At 32.9% G+C, this 16,208-nt stretch overlaps 1 protein-coding gene across 1 annotated transcript; it reads left to right on the top strand.

Moving 5' to 3' along the window:
• Positions 1-149: 149 nt before the first annotated feature.
• Positions 150-13,982, top strand: LOC132754193 (zinc finger protein 18-like). The gene is made up of 8 exons (XM_060744788.1): positions 150-301; positions 6,376-7,021; positions 7,921-8,019; positions 8,596-8,771; positions 10,053-10,275; positions 10,985-11,192; positions 12,744-12,856; positions 13,849-13,982. The coding sequence occupies exons 1-8, from the start codon at positions 224-226 to the stop codon at positions 13,980-13,982; spliced, it is 1,677 nt and encodes a 558-aa protein (XP_060600771.1). The 5' UTR covers positions 150-223.
• The last annotated feature ends 2,226 nt before the right edge of the window (positions 13,983-16,208 follow it).

Raw genomic sequence — 16,208 nt, forward strand, 5'->3', positions numbered from 1 at the left:
AAAAAAATATTAACACATTGTACGTTTCCTACAGTAAGGCTATTTTTTCTTTAATTTCAATCACTGTTATAATTATTTTGAAGCAAAGGCAATGAAAAAAGGAGAAATTACGATTTTTAAAAAAAATATATTAACTATGTAAGCGACCACCAAAACAACAACAACAAGAAATCTGTCAGATTTTTTTTTTTCAATACTGTAGTGATGAAACTTCTATAATCACATGATGGGAGATGTAACAAACAAAAAGTCTTTGCTTTGCGAGCTGAACAAAAACCCTTTAGAAGTTTTCAAATCGAAGGTAATAATTTTTTTTAAAAAATCATCTCAGATCCTAGGCCACGACCAAGGCCCCTTAAAGTAAATTTTTCAAATGAAACTGAAAAACACAGATTTGTCACAAATGGTAAAATTGTCAAAAGAAATACTGAATTTAAAAATGTTATCATAACTCCAGACTATACCATGCGTCAGAGGGAACAGAATAATTTAATGAAGGCCGAAGTTGCTAAACGACGAGAGATAGATCCCTCTTTCACCTTTCGCAAACTTAAAGATGAACTCTTTAAAAGAAACACAGATATGACAGGAAGTCTTAATAACAATTCCTATACATCTGAAACCCAAACATCAATGCATAGTCCCCCTTTAGGGGAAGGCTCCAGCAGGAGTGTAATTGCATAGACAGTAATAAAAATAGTTCGTGTTTACATAGTTCAAGTTTTGTTAATGTTAATTTTTCTTCTTCTTTGAAACAAGTTTCTAGTACCTCAAGTAATGAGGTTGTATATAGTAAAAATGACTTTATCTTGAAGCATTCTGATTGCACTAATCATGATGTATCATTTGTTGTTAACAGTGTAAGTGCTATACATGACACTTCTTCAAACATTTTATTAGATCATAAAATAGATTTAGATTTGTCTTCTGAAGTGGATACAGATTATAGTGGTAATAGTATGGACTCTTTTTCTTCAGATAGTGATATAACAGATTCTTCAAATTCATCACAAACTACTGTTAACTTTAGTGTAGAAAATATTGATGGTTTAAAATGCTTATATACCAATGCTGACAGTATAGCTAATAAATGGACAGAAATGGAAGCTCTTGTGTTTATACATCAGCCAGATGTTATTGGTTTAACGGAAGCTTTTTCTAAAACAGCAGATGTTATTGACTTGTTGAGTTATAATATTAAAGGATATCAGTTATTTTGCAATCCTAAATTTACTGACAAAGGTAACAGAGGAACCTTATTATTTATTCGCTTAGGTATAGGGGCATCTCTCTATGAAAGACTAAATAGCATTTCTTGTAAAGAAGCAGTATGGTGTGAAGTTGAAATTAATAAACATGAAAATATCTTAATTGGTATAGTATATAGATCTCCAAATTCATGTGATATAAATAACAAAGAATTAAATACTATGTTTAGCTGTATAAAAGACAGTTTTCACAGTAGAATAGTTGTGATGGGTGACTTTAATTATCGTGAGATTGATTGGATCAACTGGATTTCTAATATGCCTGAAAATCATAGTAGTCATGAATTCATCGAAGCAGTACGTGATAGTTTTTTATATCAAATAGTGAATTTTCACACAAGATTTCGAAATGGCCAGAATCCTAGCACCTTGGACCTCATATTTACTAATGAAGAGTTTTTAATTGAAAAATTGGAACACTTTCCACCAGTTGGTAAAAGTGATCATATACTGTTGACTTTTAACATTATATGTAATGTAGAGCAAATTGAAGAACCAAATAAATTGAACTTTATGTATGATAGAGGTGATTACGCTTCCATAAATTTTGAAATGAGTTCAATCAATTGGAGTATTGAATTTCAGCACAAAAGTCTGGAGGATAAATGGTTAATTTTTAAAGAAAAAATTCAAAATAGTGTAAATAAACACATACCAAGAAGAAATTTTAAACGTGTGTTAAATAAACGGAGGCCCTTGTGGATGACAAATACAGCCTTGAAAGCTGTAAAGAGAAAACATAAATCATGGAATAGATATCAACAAACAAAAGAACTTAGATACTATTTGAACTATTGTAACAATAGAAATATTGCAACAAAGGAATGTAGAAAAGCAAGGTCAGATTTTGAAAAGAAAATATCAGAAGAAGATAATCAAAAGGCTTTTTATAAATATGCTAACTCCAAGAAGAAAGTAAAAAGTGGTATTTCTCATTTAAAATGTGAAAATGGCACTTATACAGAAAGTGACCTAGATAAAGCTAATGAACTTAATAAATTCTTCAAAAGTGTATTTCAAATTGAAGATAACAACAATCTTCCAGATATTACAAATCGCAGTGGTGGAAATACATTAAATGACATTTATTTCAGTGAAGAAGTATTGACTAAGCTACTTGAGAATTTAAATGTTAATAAATCTTGTGGTCCAGATTTGCTTCACCCAAGGGTTTTAAAAGAGTTGAGAACATCAATTGTTTCTCCTTTAACACTTATATTTACTGAATCTGTAGAAACTGGAATATTGCCTATGGATTGGAAGACTGCGAACATCAAAGCTTTATTTAAAAAAGGAAGTAAAGATTCACCAGGAAATTATAGACCAATTAGTTTGACATGTATACCCTGTAAATTGTTGGAAAAAATAGTAAGGAATATTATTGTAGACTATATGAATGTTAACAACTTTTTCTCTGCAGCCCAATATGGTTTTAGATCGCTTAGATCATGTGCCCTTCAGTTACTAGAAGTCATGGAAAAGTGGACAGATTGGTTAGATGAAGGCAGAAATTTTGATTGTTTGTATTATGACTTTAAAAAAGCATTTGATATGGTTCCACATTCTAGACTAATACTTAAATTGCAATCTTATGGTATTGGTGGTGCACTTTTATCATGGATCAAAGCATTCCTTACAAACAGAACTCAGTGTGTTGTTGTTAATAATAGTAAATCTGACTATTGTAGTGTAACAAGTGGTGTTCCACAGGGAAGTGTTTTAGGACCAATATTGTTTCTTATATTCATTAATGACATTGAAAGTCAAATTAAAAGTACCATTGCGTCTCTTTGCGGATGACACCAAATTATTTAACCTGGCAAATGTAAATGAAGACTTTAACCAAATACAAAAGGACAATGATAGTTTAATACAATGGAGTGAAAAGTGGTTAATGCAATTTAATGTAGACAAATGCTGTGTTATTCATTATGGACACAATAACACGGAACATCAATATTTTATGAAAAGTGACTTTACAACTAAACAATTGAGGTCTAGTGAGGAAGAAAGAGATTTAGGTATATTATATGATAAGGATTTGAAATTTCGACATCACATAAGTAATTGTATCAATAAAGCAAATAAAATAACTGGATTGGTCAGAAATACCTTCTTACATGTTAATATCAAGCAATTTCGGAAACTTTATAAAACTCTTATAAGACCACACCTTGAATATGGAAATATTATTTGGAGTCCAAGATTTAAAAAAGATATTGAAGCAATCGAAAGAGTTCAAAAAAGAGCAACAAAAATGGTTAAATGTATTAGAAATTTATCGTATGTAGAAAGATTAAAAATTCTGGAAATTCCTACTTTGGCTTACAGAAGATTTAGAGGTGATATCATACAAGCATGGAAATTATTAAATGGGAAGGAAGATATTGATTATAATGTATTTTTTGAAAAAGCACAACTTGATAATCATCACATCAGAGGAAATTCCATGAAGTTGAAAATAAAATCATGTAAAAAGGAATTAAGAAAACATTTTTTCTCATTAAGAGTAATACCAGAGTGGAATAAATTACCAGATTATGTAGTATGTTCACCAACGCTGAATTCGCTAAAAAACAGACTCGATAAGGTTATGAAAAACAAATTATATACTGTTATACCGGATAATAATCATTGGGTGTCAGACCTCGAGGGGGTTATAAGAGATTTCTGATCTCGCGACCCTAAGCTGGATAAAGTAAAGTAAAGAGTCAGAGACAGAGATCTACTGTCTTTTGCATAGAAAATATTTCATACTAAACAGTGCTGTAACTAAATGACTTACCCAACTCTATCTGGCCCCAAAAATTTCCACACCCTCAAACCATAATGTTTACAATTTGTACACCAGTTACCCACACCTGTCTAACATCCTGTCGACAAAGGTGCTTTGTAGGGGATACTAGCGAGAGCAGTGCTAGGTAATAAGGTATAATGGGACTGGGAATGACCAAAGTTCAGCCACAATGAAAGTGACTTCTGTTAAACTTAGATAGGGAAAGTATCAGATCAGTAATCCAGGTGTAACCAGTTTGATCCCCTGGCAAACTGATTTATTTTTGTCCCCCGCCTTTTCGAAGAAAAAAGGGGATTTATTAATAGGCTCCGTCCGTCTGTCCATCACACTTTGGTGTCCAGTCCATAACTTTGTCATTTATCAAAGGAATCTGAAATAACTAATTGGCACAAATGTTTGTAACTATAATAAGACGATGTGTCATGCGCCAGAACCAGACACCTACCTCCTGGTTCAAGGAAGCACTTGCTCATTCAAGGTCAACATTGTCTATTTGAGGGTATATGTTGTGTCTGATCCATAACTTTCTTAATCTTAAGGGATTTTGTAAATACTTGCCACAATTGTTCACAATAATGAGACGATGTGTCCTGCGCAACAACCGGTCACCTACCTCCAAGGTAATGGTCACCCTTGGAGGTCGAAGATTAACATAGTCTGTTACAGGGTAAATTTTGTGTCTGGTCCATAACTTTTTCATAGATCAAAGGATTTTGTAAATACTTGCCACAAAAACTCACAATAATAAGACAATATGTCAAGTACAACACCTGCACCCTACCTTCAAAGTCAATGTCACACTTATAGAGGTCAAAGATTTACATAGTCTGTTATAGGGTATATTTTGTGTCCAGTCCATAACTTTTTCATAGATCAAGAGATTTTAAAAATACTTTGCACAAATAATCACAATAATATTATGAGATGATATATCAGGCACAAAACATGGGTCCCTACCTCCAAGGTCACACTTAGAGGTCAAAGATTAATCGACAAACAGTTGTGTTATCAAGCGATAAAATCACAGATTTGGTTAAAATATTATTTCGATTCTAACATGACTTCAACAAATAAATGCTATGACTCTTGCATTAAGACACACTTTCCGTTCTTCTATATTCATTTGTGAAAATTGCGGGTCGTGTTAGAATGATATTTACCACACCTTTCTTGGATGAAAGTTGCATCAGCATGATATCCTCATGAGAACTCGATATCCATTGAAAAGTCACCTCTATCCCTTTCACTTTCTGGTGGCACATGGTCACTGATGTCCTGTGTTGTGCATGGTGCGTCACTATCTACGGTGTCATTGTCTTTATTAAGAGCAATTGTATATGTTACATTCATAGGATGACTGACAGACTCACTTTCAGTTTCATCAATACTCTCTGACTCTAGTTCAAAATTTAAGTTAAAATGCCCCTGCGGAAAAATCGAGGAACTAGCGTTACTTTGGGTGACATTTATGCACATGGAATTTAACAAAGGTTCAGGATGTGGAATTACAAATGAACATCCTTTACAAGTGAATTCTAGATCTGTTTTCTGACTTATAGTATCTAGATAGTCTTAATGTGTAATGCCTATCAAAGAGTGAGAAAAAAAGAATAAAAACGAAGGAAAGAAAAACAGAACGCAATTTAACCATTATTTAACCCTGTTTCTTTTCTTCTTTTTTGGATTTTTTTTTTTATCATTCATTTATCATTCATTCATTCATTCAGATCCAACAAAAAATATTTCAAACAGGTTGTTTGTTTCTTTAAGTAATATACTGTTAATCCGAAGTGTGCTACTGATAATTTAATCACTTACCAATACGCCTGTCAAACATCACACTAGATATCAAATATCACAGGAAACTTCAAAGTTTTTTTAAACAGTTTGTTATAAATTGATCAATGCTCCAAATCATGAAATGGTCGTTTGTCTCTCACTGCTGCTTCAGTAATCATATGTGATTTAAGTTGCTGGGCACTTACGTGAAAAGACCTTGTCAATACCATGCGATATATATTGAGTTTTAATCTTTTATTTTCTATATGTAGGCCTACTAACATTGGCAAATAGAACCTTTTATATAAATGACAAAGTAATGCTTTGGCGACCAGCGTTTGCAACCAGCATAGATCCAGACCAGCCTGGGCATCCGCGCAGACTTATCAGGATCCATGCTGTTCGCTATCAGTTTCTCTACTTGTAATAGGTTTGGTAAGCAAACAGCATGGATCCTGATGAGACTGCGCGTCGCAAACGCATTATGTTGGTTTTTTTGTGACACCGCTCAAATGTTGTTAACAATTTCAGGTAGATGAACTGACAGAAATAGCAAGTCTTATGCCAGATATATACCGACCAGATGCTAAACGATACTTTCATCAAAATTGTGACGGTTTAATAGAACTTCTTGGATTAGAAAGAGATTTTGAAAATGTACATTCAGAAAGCAGCCTTGATACAGATACAGGTGGGGCTATAATTGAAATAAAGGATGGAAAAATATTATCCGAAGTTAGTGAGACAAGTATTTTCAAGGTAGATGCTCAAACTGATACACACACAAAATGTTCAGGTGTCAATAAAGAGAAAAATATTGTTTGTAGTGATGAACTTAAGACATGTAGTAATCCTGAGTTGAGTGATGTGCTGAGAATGGCTGAAGCAAAAAAGATTGACAAGGATACCACTGACTCTGAAGAAAATGTTAATATGATATTATCTCCAGAAAATAAGAAGAAAAGAACACTTTATAATGACGACCATTTGGAAATATTTTGTGAGTCAACTCAAGTGACAGAAAGAGAATTGAAAAGTAATGATGAAAAAAGAATAGAAATTAAATTGAAATCCTTTGATGAAGGAACTAATGAGAGCTTTAACGCTGCAATAGTAAATAGAAATATAGATAATCTGTCTGGAGACATTTTAGACAATACAGAGAAATTGGAAACAGGTATGTATATAATCTTAGGACTAAAAATTGTTTGCTAGAACCAAATTTAAACAGTCTTTGATACCATAAAAAAAGCTATAGCAGCTATTTAGTCAGTCATATTGGTTGAATTATGGACACTTTACAAAATCAGGAAACTAAATTATCAAATAACTGAAATATTTTTGTGTACTTCAGATTAACATATATTTAACTTTTTAAGCAATTTTTTTTCAGTCAATATTTATTATGTACATGTAGTTTAATTTAAACCTGTAGTGTAAGTTTATCAATAAATAGTATGTGGTGTCAATACCCTCATTGGAACCTTATTAAGCCTAGAATATACACACTCTAGGGGTGTGTTCTGTCTAAGGCCCCCACGATTAAACGGATTCGTTTCGATTTTCATTCATAAACGTTTAGGATATTGTTAAACGTTTAATCGAAATGACCATGTTGTCTTACAAAATTTCTTAATCATTGCCTGTAATCATGGATTTTATCAATTCTAATGGTTTATTCCTAAGTAAACAAACTGAAAATAGGTGTTTACAACCCTCCACACAGCATTACGGTGCAAAATTGCTTGTGACAAAATACATTTTTGGTAAAAAATGGGGTTACAATGCAAAAAATCTGTGCTGACTCAATCGTGATGGGCCCTTCGCATTCTTTATTTGTACATGTGTAAAAAATAGAAAGAAAGACAACATTTGGCGACTCAAATACATGGTGTGTATAGTACATAGAGGTACCACCGTTTAAACGGTATCGTTTCGGTTCTTAGCAATCGTGTAAACGTTTACAAAAAATTGTAAACGTGGGAGCCTTAGTTCTGTCAAATCTCTTAAGACCACATAATCAGTCAAATCAGTGACAGTCATAACATTGATATTTGGCAATATTTTATATTTCAGTACCTGATACCAAATGTGAAGTAACAGAGTTGATCAATTGCATTCCAAAACTCGCACAGTATATGGACATAGACCCTAAAAATGTGACACTACTTAAAGGTTAATATTTCTTACAGATTTAGCACTTTGAGCCCTGGTAACAAAAATTGATAGGCCTTGGAAATTCCTTGAATCTATGGTCTGGTGCAAAAATCTTATCTTAAAGTTTTATAATATGATCTTGGCATCACTTTTACTGCTGCATCGCTTTATATATTATCAACAATTCTTAGGTTGAAGCGAGACAAATTTTTACAAATTTTATCAATTAAGGGGGATATGGATTGATACACAAGTGACATCATTGTTTAGGAAAAGTTGGTTTCCACAACCTAGCGACAATTGTTACAAACTCTGAACCACTTGTTACAAACTCTGAACCACTTGTTCCTCACCTCTATTGTTACCAATCTAGTTAAAGAATCACATGTCTTCATTAGTTTTTTCACCCCAAGTTTCAGCTTTGCACCCATTTCTTGGTAAGTTTGTGTAACTTTATTATGGGTTTTAGCATAATTTTGTATTTTGATTCTGTAAATTTCAAATTGACTGTTCTATTGTCAAAGCTAGACATGTCTATTATACAAAGTTAGCAGGTTATAGGTTGATTTATATATTTGATCTGTGTTATTGCAGATGATGACCAAGATGAGGATGATGATAAATGTATACACATGTCTGTAGAGCTGTCTGACGGGACGGTGCAGAAATTTAAAATAGCGGGGTATACACCTGGAATGCTTAGCCATGCTGCTAGTGTTACATCAGAAAGTGCTGAAACAGGAATAGATAACTCAGGACTTGATAAGAAGGTAAAGTTTTCTGTTGTCCTGAACTTATTTTAGTTATCATTAGCATGTTGAAACTGGTATACAAACTTAAGTGTAACTGTGATGTTTTCCTTTTGAAATCATAACTTCTGATCAGATTTACAACAATACTGTTAAAAAGGTCAACAAAACTGTAAGAACATTTTTATCCCAACAGGCAACAGCAAAATTTTTTTAAACACATTTATAAACTGCAGCTTTAAGATAAATACAGACATAAGAGGAATGATATCGTACTAGATCACATCAAATGGAACATTAATCTTGAAAAATTATTTCTGGTCCCTTCAAGTAAAAAAACTTGTTGCTATGTGAAACTATGTTTAAACAGAAAAAAAAACCTTATGGTTCACTTTCCATTTGTCTATATTTAAGTTCTTTCTTGATTCTTTGATAATTCAAAAAGTACATTGAATATTTTCATGAAACTTAAAACATCAATGGTGACACTATGAAGACACATTCCATGTCCCATAAATCATCTTTGATTTCACATAGTTATCTCCCTTTTTCATGATAAATTTGTTTCAAAAGTCTACATTTCCTTTGATATTTCTACAACCTATTAATGAATTTGATTGAAACTTTGTACAGACTTTATTTGTATTAATTTTAGTTAACACTTAACATATTACATGTTTATTTTTCTGTTTACAAAACCGAAACATATTACTTGCTTATAACTTTTATTGACAAAATTGTGGCTCATTTATTCTTAGAAAAATATAGAAAATTGTTATTTCTTTTGATACATCAAGTTGCATTTATAAGTCTGTTTTTTTGTATAGAAAAGTTCAGATTTTTTTGTGAAGATTTGAGTTATAAAAACAGGGAATGAGGGATGTGATCTTTTGATTAACAGTTACTGGGGTGTGATCTTTTTATTATCAGTCCTATAAAGACATTCCTTCGCTTATCATTATCAACAGCCAACCCTGTATTGATTTCAGCTAAATTTATGTTGATATTAAGATTTTACTTGTTTTGAAGGGAACACCTCACAGTGGTGAGGAAAGGTGATAATGTAAATGATAATTCAAATTTCAATATTTGGGAGAAGTTTACTTTCAAGGCCATACAAGGCTTGAGGAATGGTGAATGTTTGTTTTTTTGCAAAGCAATATTAATTACCATTGTACTGATACATATATGTAACTAAAATATAGCTATGCCTTAAAGAGACTCTACCACAACACAAGACTTTGGCTCTTAGTCTTTATTTGCATTGATATGATAGCTTCTGTTGTTGTTGTTTTTTCTAAGGAAACACCTCAAAATGTGGTAACGAGAGATAGTAGGGAAAGAGATCGTTCAATATTGGGTAGAAGATTACGTACAAGGCCCCACAAGGCTCCCGTCATCCGTAGAGGGCCAGGTCGGCCAAAAAATATAAATATCCCTGCACCAGAGAAGAATGAGAATGGGGAGATGTTTTATCGATGTGAGGAATGTAAAGGAAAAGTGAAGACCTATAATGCTCTCATAGGTAAGATAAAGCTTCATAAATGCTGTCAGGTTTTGAAGCCCATTTAGCAATAAAATAAGTGTAATATTAAGTCATATTAATTTAGTTATGACCTTCACTTTAAAATGGTCTTGACCTTCATGGTCAAGTTATTGGAAATAAGTTAAGATTTTAATAACTTAAATTTAATAAATAATACTTTGATAAGACAACACCAAGATTTTGAATTATTAATATTTGACCCTAGTATATAAATTACCTTCACTGTCGGGTCAAATTTGAAATTTAAATTTAATTCTTTACTTAAGAAATGATGTTTTCTTTCAAAACCCTTTACTACAATGTTCTTCCTCTGATGTGTTTATTTTTAGAAATAAGAAAAAATTTGAGCATGGCTCACACACAGTGATGGCTCTTTTGATATTATAATAATGCTTGTAAGAAATAATGTAGCCAATCCAATTAATCCAAAGACCGCCTCCATGGTCGAGGGGCTAGAGTCGATGACTTCTAATCCAGTTGCCTCTCTGGCATGGGTTCGATCCCCGGGAGATGCTTTGGTAGTTTAGTGCGGAAGAATGTAGTCTAGTACTGGTGTAACTCTCCAGGAACGATGCTTAGGAAACTACCCGCCTGTATGACTGAAATACTGTTGGGATAAGACGTAAAATAAACAAACAAACAAACAAACAATTAATCCAAATTAAATGTTGCTTTTTCTATTTTTTAGTTCATATGAGAACTCACACAGGTTCTCGGCCGTTTCAATGTTCATTCTGCAATAAATCATTCACTACAAAGGGAAATATGAAGGCTCATGAGATGACCACACACAGTGACAATAAACCATGGAAATGTAAATATTGCAATAAATCATTCAAGGAGAAAAAAGTGTTGAAGGTACATGAAAGGATTCATACTGGGGAGAAACCATACAGGTACACCTATTGCCATTGCTCAATGTCTGAAATGGACTTGTCCAGTTTCCATTTTTGGATTTCTCCTTTATCAATTTTAGGGATATCAAGATGAAAATAAGTCAACCAAAACACAGTATAGGCCATTAAATGAAATGCACACAAATATCAAAGAAACTGTTATGCTTATAAAGCATATTTTGTTGGCCTATGACTTCTTTGATAATCGTTAGACTGCCCTGATGTACAGGCTGGCCTGTCTAAATACATGTTCTGGTGGCAAAGGATATTCAGTCTAGGTTCAGGCAGGGTATTCCGGTAATGTTGCATGCTTAACCAATAATGTCAGGCCAGCCTGCATAAAATGACTTAACTTTAAAAACTCTGGAATTCAAATTTGAAGGTCATAGACAATGCTACAACAAGTTCATGACATTCAGAAAGGTAAGAAGTAAAATCCAGTATTCCAACTTGAATACTATATAACCACCCTATGGATATGATCCCTTTTTTTGGGGTTTGTCTTTTGACCTCTTGTCTCCGATATGCAGGCTTCATAACCCTTAACCAAATTCGATTTTATTTCTTTCTGCCCATTGTTTCCTCGTTTAGGGCACACACATTCTTTTATTTGGGAACCATAAGCCGCTTTTCATGGAATGGCACAAACATGTCACATTGAAGATTCCATGATGACCGCTCTATGAACACATCTGCAGATATATATGGATTCAAGGCCATGGTATATCTTATACCAGAGTACAGTTCTGTCAGAAGTCATGTAAATGTGTAACCATTGACTGTGATAAAACAATGCATAATCATACAATCATTTACTATTTTTAAAATCTACTGTTATAATTTTTAGCTCGACTATTCGATAAGAATAAGTAGAGCTATTGCAGTCACCCAAGCATCGGCGTCCGCGTCGGCGTAACCACTTATGTTAAAGTTTTTGTAATAGTTCAAATATTTTCAAAGTCCATAGACATATGGCTTTGAAACTTTGCACACTTGTTCACCATCATGACCCCAACCTGTAGACAAGAGGAGGTAACTATATCAAGCATTTTGACAGAATTATTCCCCTTTTTCGACTAAGAATTTATGTTAAAGTTTTTGTAATAGTTCAAATATTTTCAAAGTCCATCGACATATGGCTTTGAAACTTTGCACACTTGTTCACCATCATAACCCCAACCTGTAGACAAGAGGAGGTAACTCTATCAAGCATTTTGACAGAATTATGCCCCTTTTTTGACTTAGAATTTACGTTAAAGATTTTGTAATACTTCAAATATTAATATCAAGCACTCAGAATAGTCGAGTGTTGCTGTCCTACCGACAGGTCTTGTTTAAGCCAAAAATGGTATGTAGAGTATTTTTTTGCAAACAACTTTTATGAATTGTTGTTTGCCAAAATTTAAAGTTACATGATAAAGCCATTGATGATTTGCTGAAACTGTTAAAATTGGTTTATTTTTTGTATACACAAAGTGAACTAACTTCACATGTTTAGCAGTGTGACCTGTGTAATTGTATAAGAGGGAAATAATTTTGTCTGTTTTTCAGATGCAGTATTTGTGATAAGGCTTTCTCACAGAGGTCTGTGATGTTAGAACATATGTTTACACATTCGAACAATAGACCTCACCTCTGTGATTTCTGTGGGCAGGGATTTAGAGGTGAGCATATTTCTGAGTGAAAGTTTAGGTAATTTAACATCAGTGGGTTGGTTAACAAGTTCCATCCATTGTTGGAAAAGGATGGGAGAAATGAGCTGTATTTTTTACATTTTGTCTGTCCCAGCACTAATATGTCAATTTTGTAGTTGTGATTTGGTGCCAAATTGGCTGGGAATATATCCAAATGGCAGAACTAGGCTTTTACCATGGGCAAACCATTCCCAGGTCAAAGTCTCTGCATATTGCAAGCCAAAATCAAAGTTCTTGCTTTTGCTTGTCAGTGATAGGGCGGTGGTTAAAATTGACTTGAGCATTTCTAAAAGTCACATTAAGCCTCGGAAATGAATATGATTACATGATTGTTTTCTCTAAAGAAAAACAAAACTGTTTTTAATGATTATTTTTATAATTGATTTAGAGCAACACATGGGCTTGCCATGTGAAAAGACCAATGTTTAATGTGGAGTACAGTGTAAATTGTCCTAAAAGTAGGTAAACGTAAACAAAGTGGTATTTAGACTTCCATACAAAATGCTACATCACTGTTACTAAAATTGCCAATCCAAATGATGATTTAGCTTTAATTCACATCAAATGTGTATCTATTGAACTCTACAGGAAAATAAATTTTGACAGCTATCACAAAGTTTTCTTTTAGTGAGATTGGTTGTCATTTTGTCAGCCCTGCATATTAATTAAGGAATACAAGTTTATAAATTATTCTTTTCCAAAATACAAAAAAAAATCACAGGTAGAATTGGTGACCCTATTCTCAACGGCTTAAAACATAATGTTTTTGGAAGAAATATTTTTGGATACGGCAATCAGAAGGAAATCAAACCTGATAATACAAAATTTCATGAGATAGACTTTAGTAAGGTCAAATCCATTACCAAAACTTCCCGCAGATTAAGGATGGGAACTTAGTACATGTTGTAATAATTTGATATGTATATTAAATTGTAATTATACATATATTCTCCAAATTTCAGGATTATCATCATTAAAATCTCATAAAAAGAGGCATATTGGTAAACGAGAATTTCAGTGCGAGTCTTGTGAAAGGGCATTTGTGTGTAAAAGTGTGTTCTTTCTTTTTCTTTATTTAAACCTGACTATTAACTAAGCATAAAGCTATTATAACTTTATAACTTTTATTATTATTATTATTATTATTATTAAAGTTTCTTTTACAGAAATGAATTTAGCAAATAAGTTGACCTAGCTTTGCTTAGTTCTGATTAGGATATATTTAGGTAAAACTTCAAATAATTTTGCTCTTAATCAAGGAAACAAATTGACCTGTCCTTAATTGTTCATGGAATGTCAGGTAGTTTAAGGTGGTTCTACATTGTCAGCTATGTTAGATTTTCACTGAGAGGGCCCAAAGTGAAAGTAAGCCTATTTCCACTAGAAATGTGTCATCATGCCACGGATGCCCCCGCATGCAGCCAAAATTTCAGATGGTGCTTTAATTATTTTTTTCATTTTAAGTTCAAAGCCCTTAAAACTTTTCAATGTTAACACAAACTATTTCCATACAATGTTCAAAGCACTGAAATTATTCAGTCTTAACCTTTTAGAAATAGCATATTGCATATTTGTAGCCAAAATAATGGCTAAAAGAATGAGTGGTGAAACTGAAAGTTCAAAATTTTTCCAACATTCAGGAAAGATAAGTTTGTCTAAAATCATTGAACCATGACCAAATTCAAACTTAAACTGCTTATTCCTAAGATGTATCTATATTATTTTCAAAGTGAAAGAGACATAACTCTGCCAAAAAATCATCAAACCATGACCAAATTCGAACTTGACCTGCCCATTCCTTTGACATATCCATATGTCAAATTAAAGTTGAATATGTGACACTGTTGGGTAGATAAGGAACAGAAACTGTCAATTTCATATTATTTTCAAAGTGAAAGGGGCATAACTCTGCCAAAAATCATTGAACCATGACCAAATTTGAACTTGACCTGCGCATTCCTTTGACGCATCCATATGTCACGTTTGAGTTGAATGTGTTGTACCTTGAGGGAGATAATGAACGGAAACTGAAAATTTCATATTATTTTCAAAGTAAAAGGGGCATAACTCTCCCAAAAAATCATCAAACCATGACCAAATTCGAACTTGACCTGTATTTTTTCATGACATATCAATATGTCAAGTTTGAGTTGATTGTGTTGTACCATTGGGGAGATAATGAACGGAAACTGAAAATTTCATATTATTTTCAAAGTAAAAGGGGCATAACTCTGCCAAAAATTATCGAACCATAACCAAATTCGAACTTGACCTGTATTTTCTCATGACATATCCATATGTCAAGTTTGAATTGAACGTGTCCAACCGTTCTTAAGATAATGAACGGAAACTGAAATTTCATATTATTTTCAAAGTAAAAGGGGCATAACTCTGCCAAAAATCATCGAACCATGACCAAATTCGAACTTGACCTGTATTTTCTCATGACATATCCATATGTCAAGTTTGAATTGAATGTGTCCAACTGTTCTTAAGATAATGAACGGAAACTGAAATTTCATATTATTTTCAAAGTAAAAGGGGCATAACTCTGCCAAAAATCATCGAACCATGACCAAATTCGAACTTGACCTGTATTTTCTCATGACATATCCATATGTCAAATTTGAGTTGAATATGTCTAACCGTTCTTAAGATAATGAACGGAAACTGATGATGACGGAATGACAGAATGACGGAAGGACGGAACAGGGTAACACTATATGCCCCGGCCATTACATGGCGGGGGCATAATAAAAAAGACAAAGCTCACAATTTAAAACGATAAACAGTTTGCAAAAGTTTTTTCAAAGGCTATGCATTAAGGACTGATATACAACTATATAAAACTGAATATATAACAAAAAAGAAAATTTACCTTGAAATTAATGCTAAATTTTTGAAGATCAAGTAAAATCTTTTGTAAGTTTTAATGCACATTACATGAATGGCAATATACTGTTTGAATTTTGTTGTGGTGCTGACAGATGCTATTTTAGCAACACACACAAAGAACTTGAAAACAATTTATCAAAATAAGCAATTTCTCTGACCTTAAAAAAATTGGCCTCATTTTATGAGTAAGAAGGCGGTACAAAATAAATGAACATCTTTTATCTGTTTATTGTATACATGGCAAACAAACTCACTTCACTGTTTGAAAAAATAAAGGTTGAATTTAAAAATTTGATTGCCGTTTTAATTACACTGGAAGTTTATAGATCAGAGGATTGCATTCTTGCACTAAATTTTACACACAATAATGGAGGCAATTTGCTTTGATGGACAATTATTTGGGCTCTCATAGTGAAAATCAAACATG

Source organism: Ruditapes philippinarum, unplaced genomic scaffold (assembly GCF_026571515.1).
Source record: "Ruditapes philippinarum isolate M1 unplaced genomic scaffold, ASM2657151v2 ctg810_1_1_1_1, whole genome shotgun sequence".
In the NCBI taxonomy this organism is placed as follows: domain Eukaryota; kingdom Metazoa; phylum Mollusca; class Bivalvia; order Venerida; family Veneridae; genus Ruditapes; species Ruditapes philippinarum.

Bases quoted from the DNA above. Each gene is read 5' to 3' on its own strand.
- LOC132754193 (XM_060744788.1), top strand. From the start codon at position 224: ATGATGGGAGATGTAACAAACAAAAAGTCTTTGCTTTGCGAGCTGAAC. The intron at 302-6,375 runs GTAATAATTTTT...TAACAATTTCAG, and splicing joins TAGAAGTTTTCAAATCGAAG to GTAGATGAACTGACAGAAAT. The intron at 12,857-13,848 runs GTGAGCATATTT...TCCAAATTTCAG, and splicing joins CTGTGGGCAGGGATTTAGAG to GATTATCATCATTAAAATCT.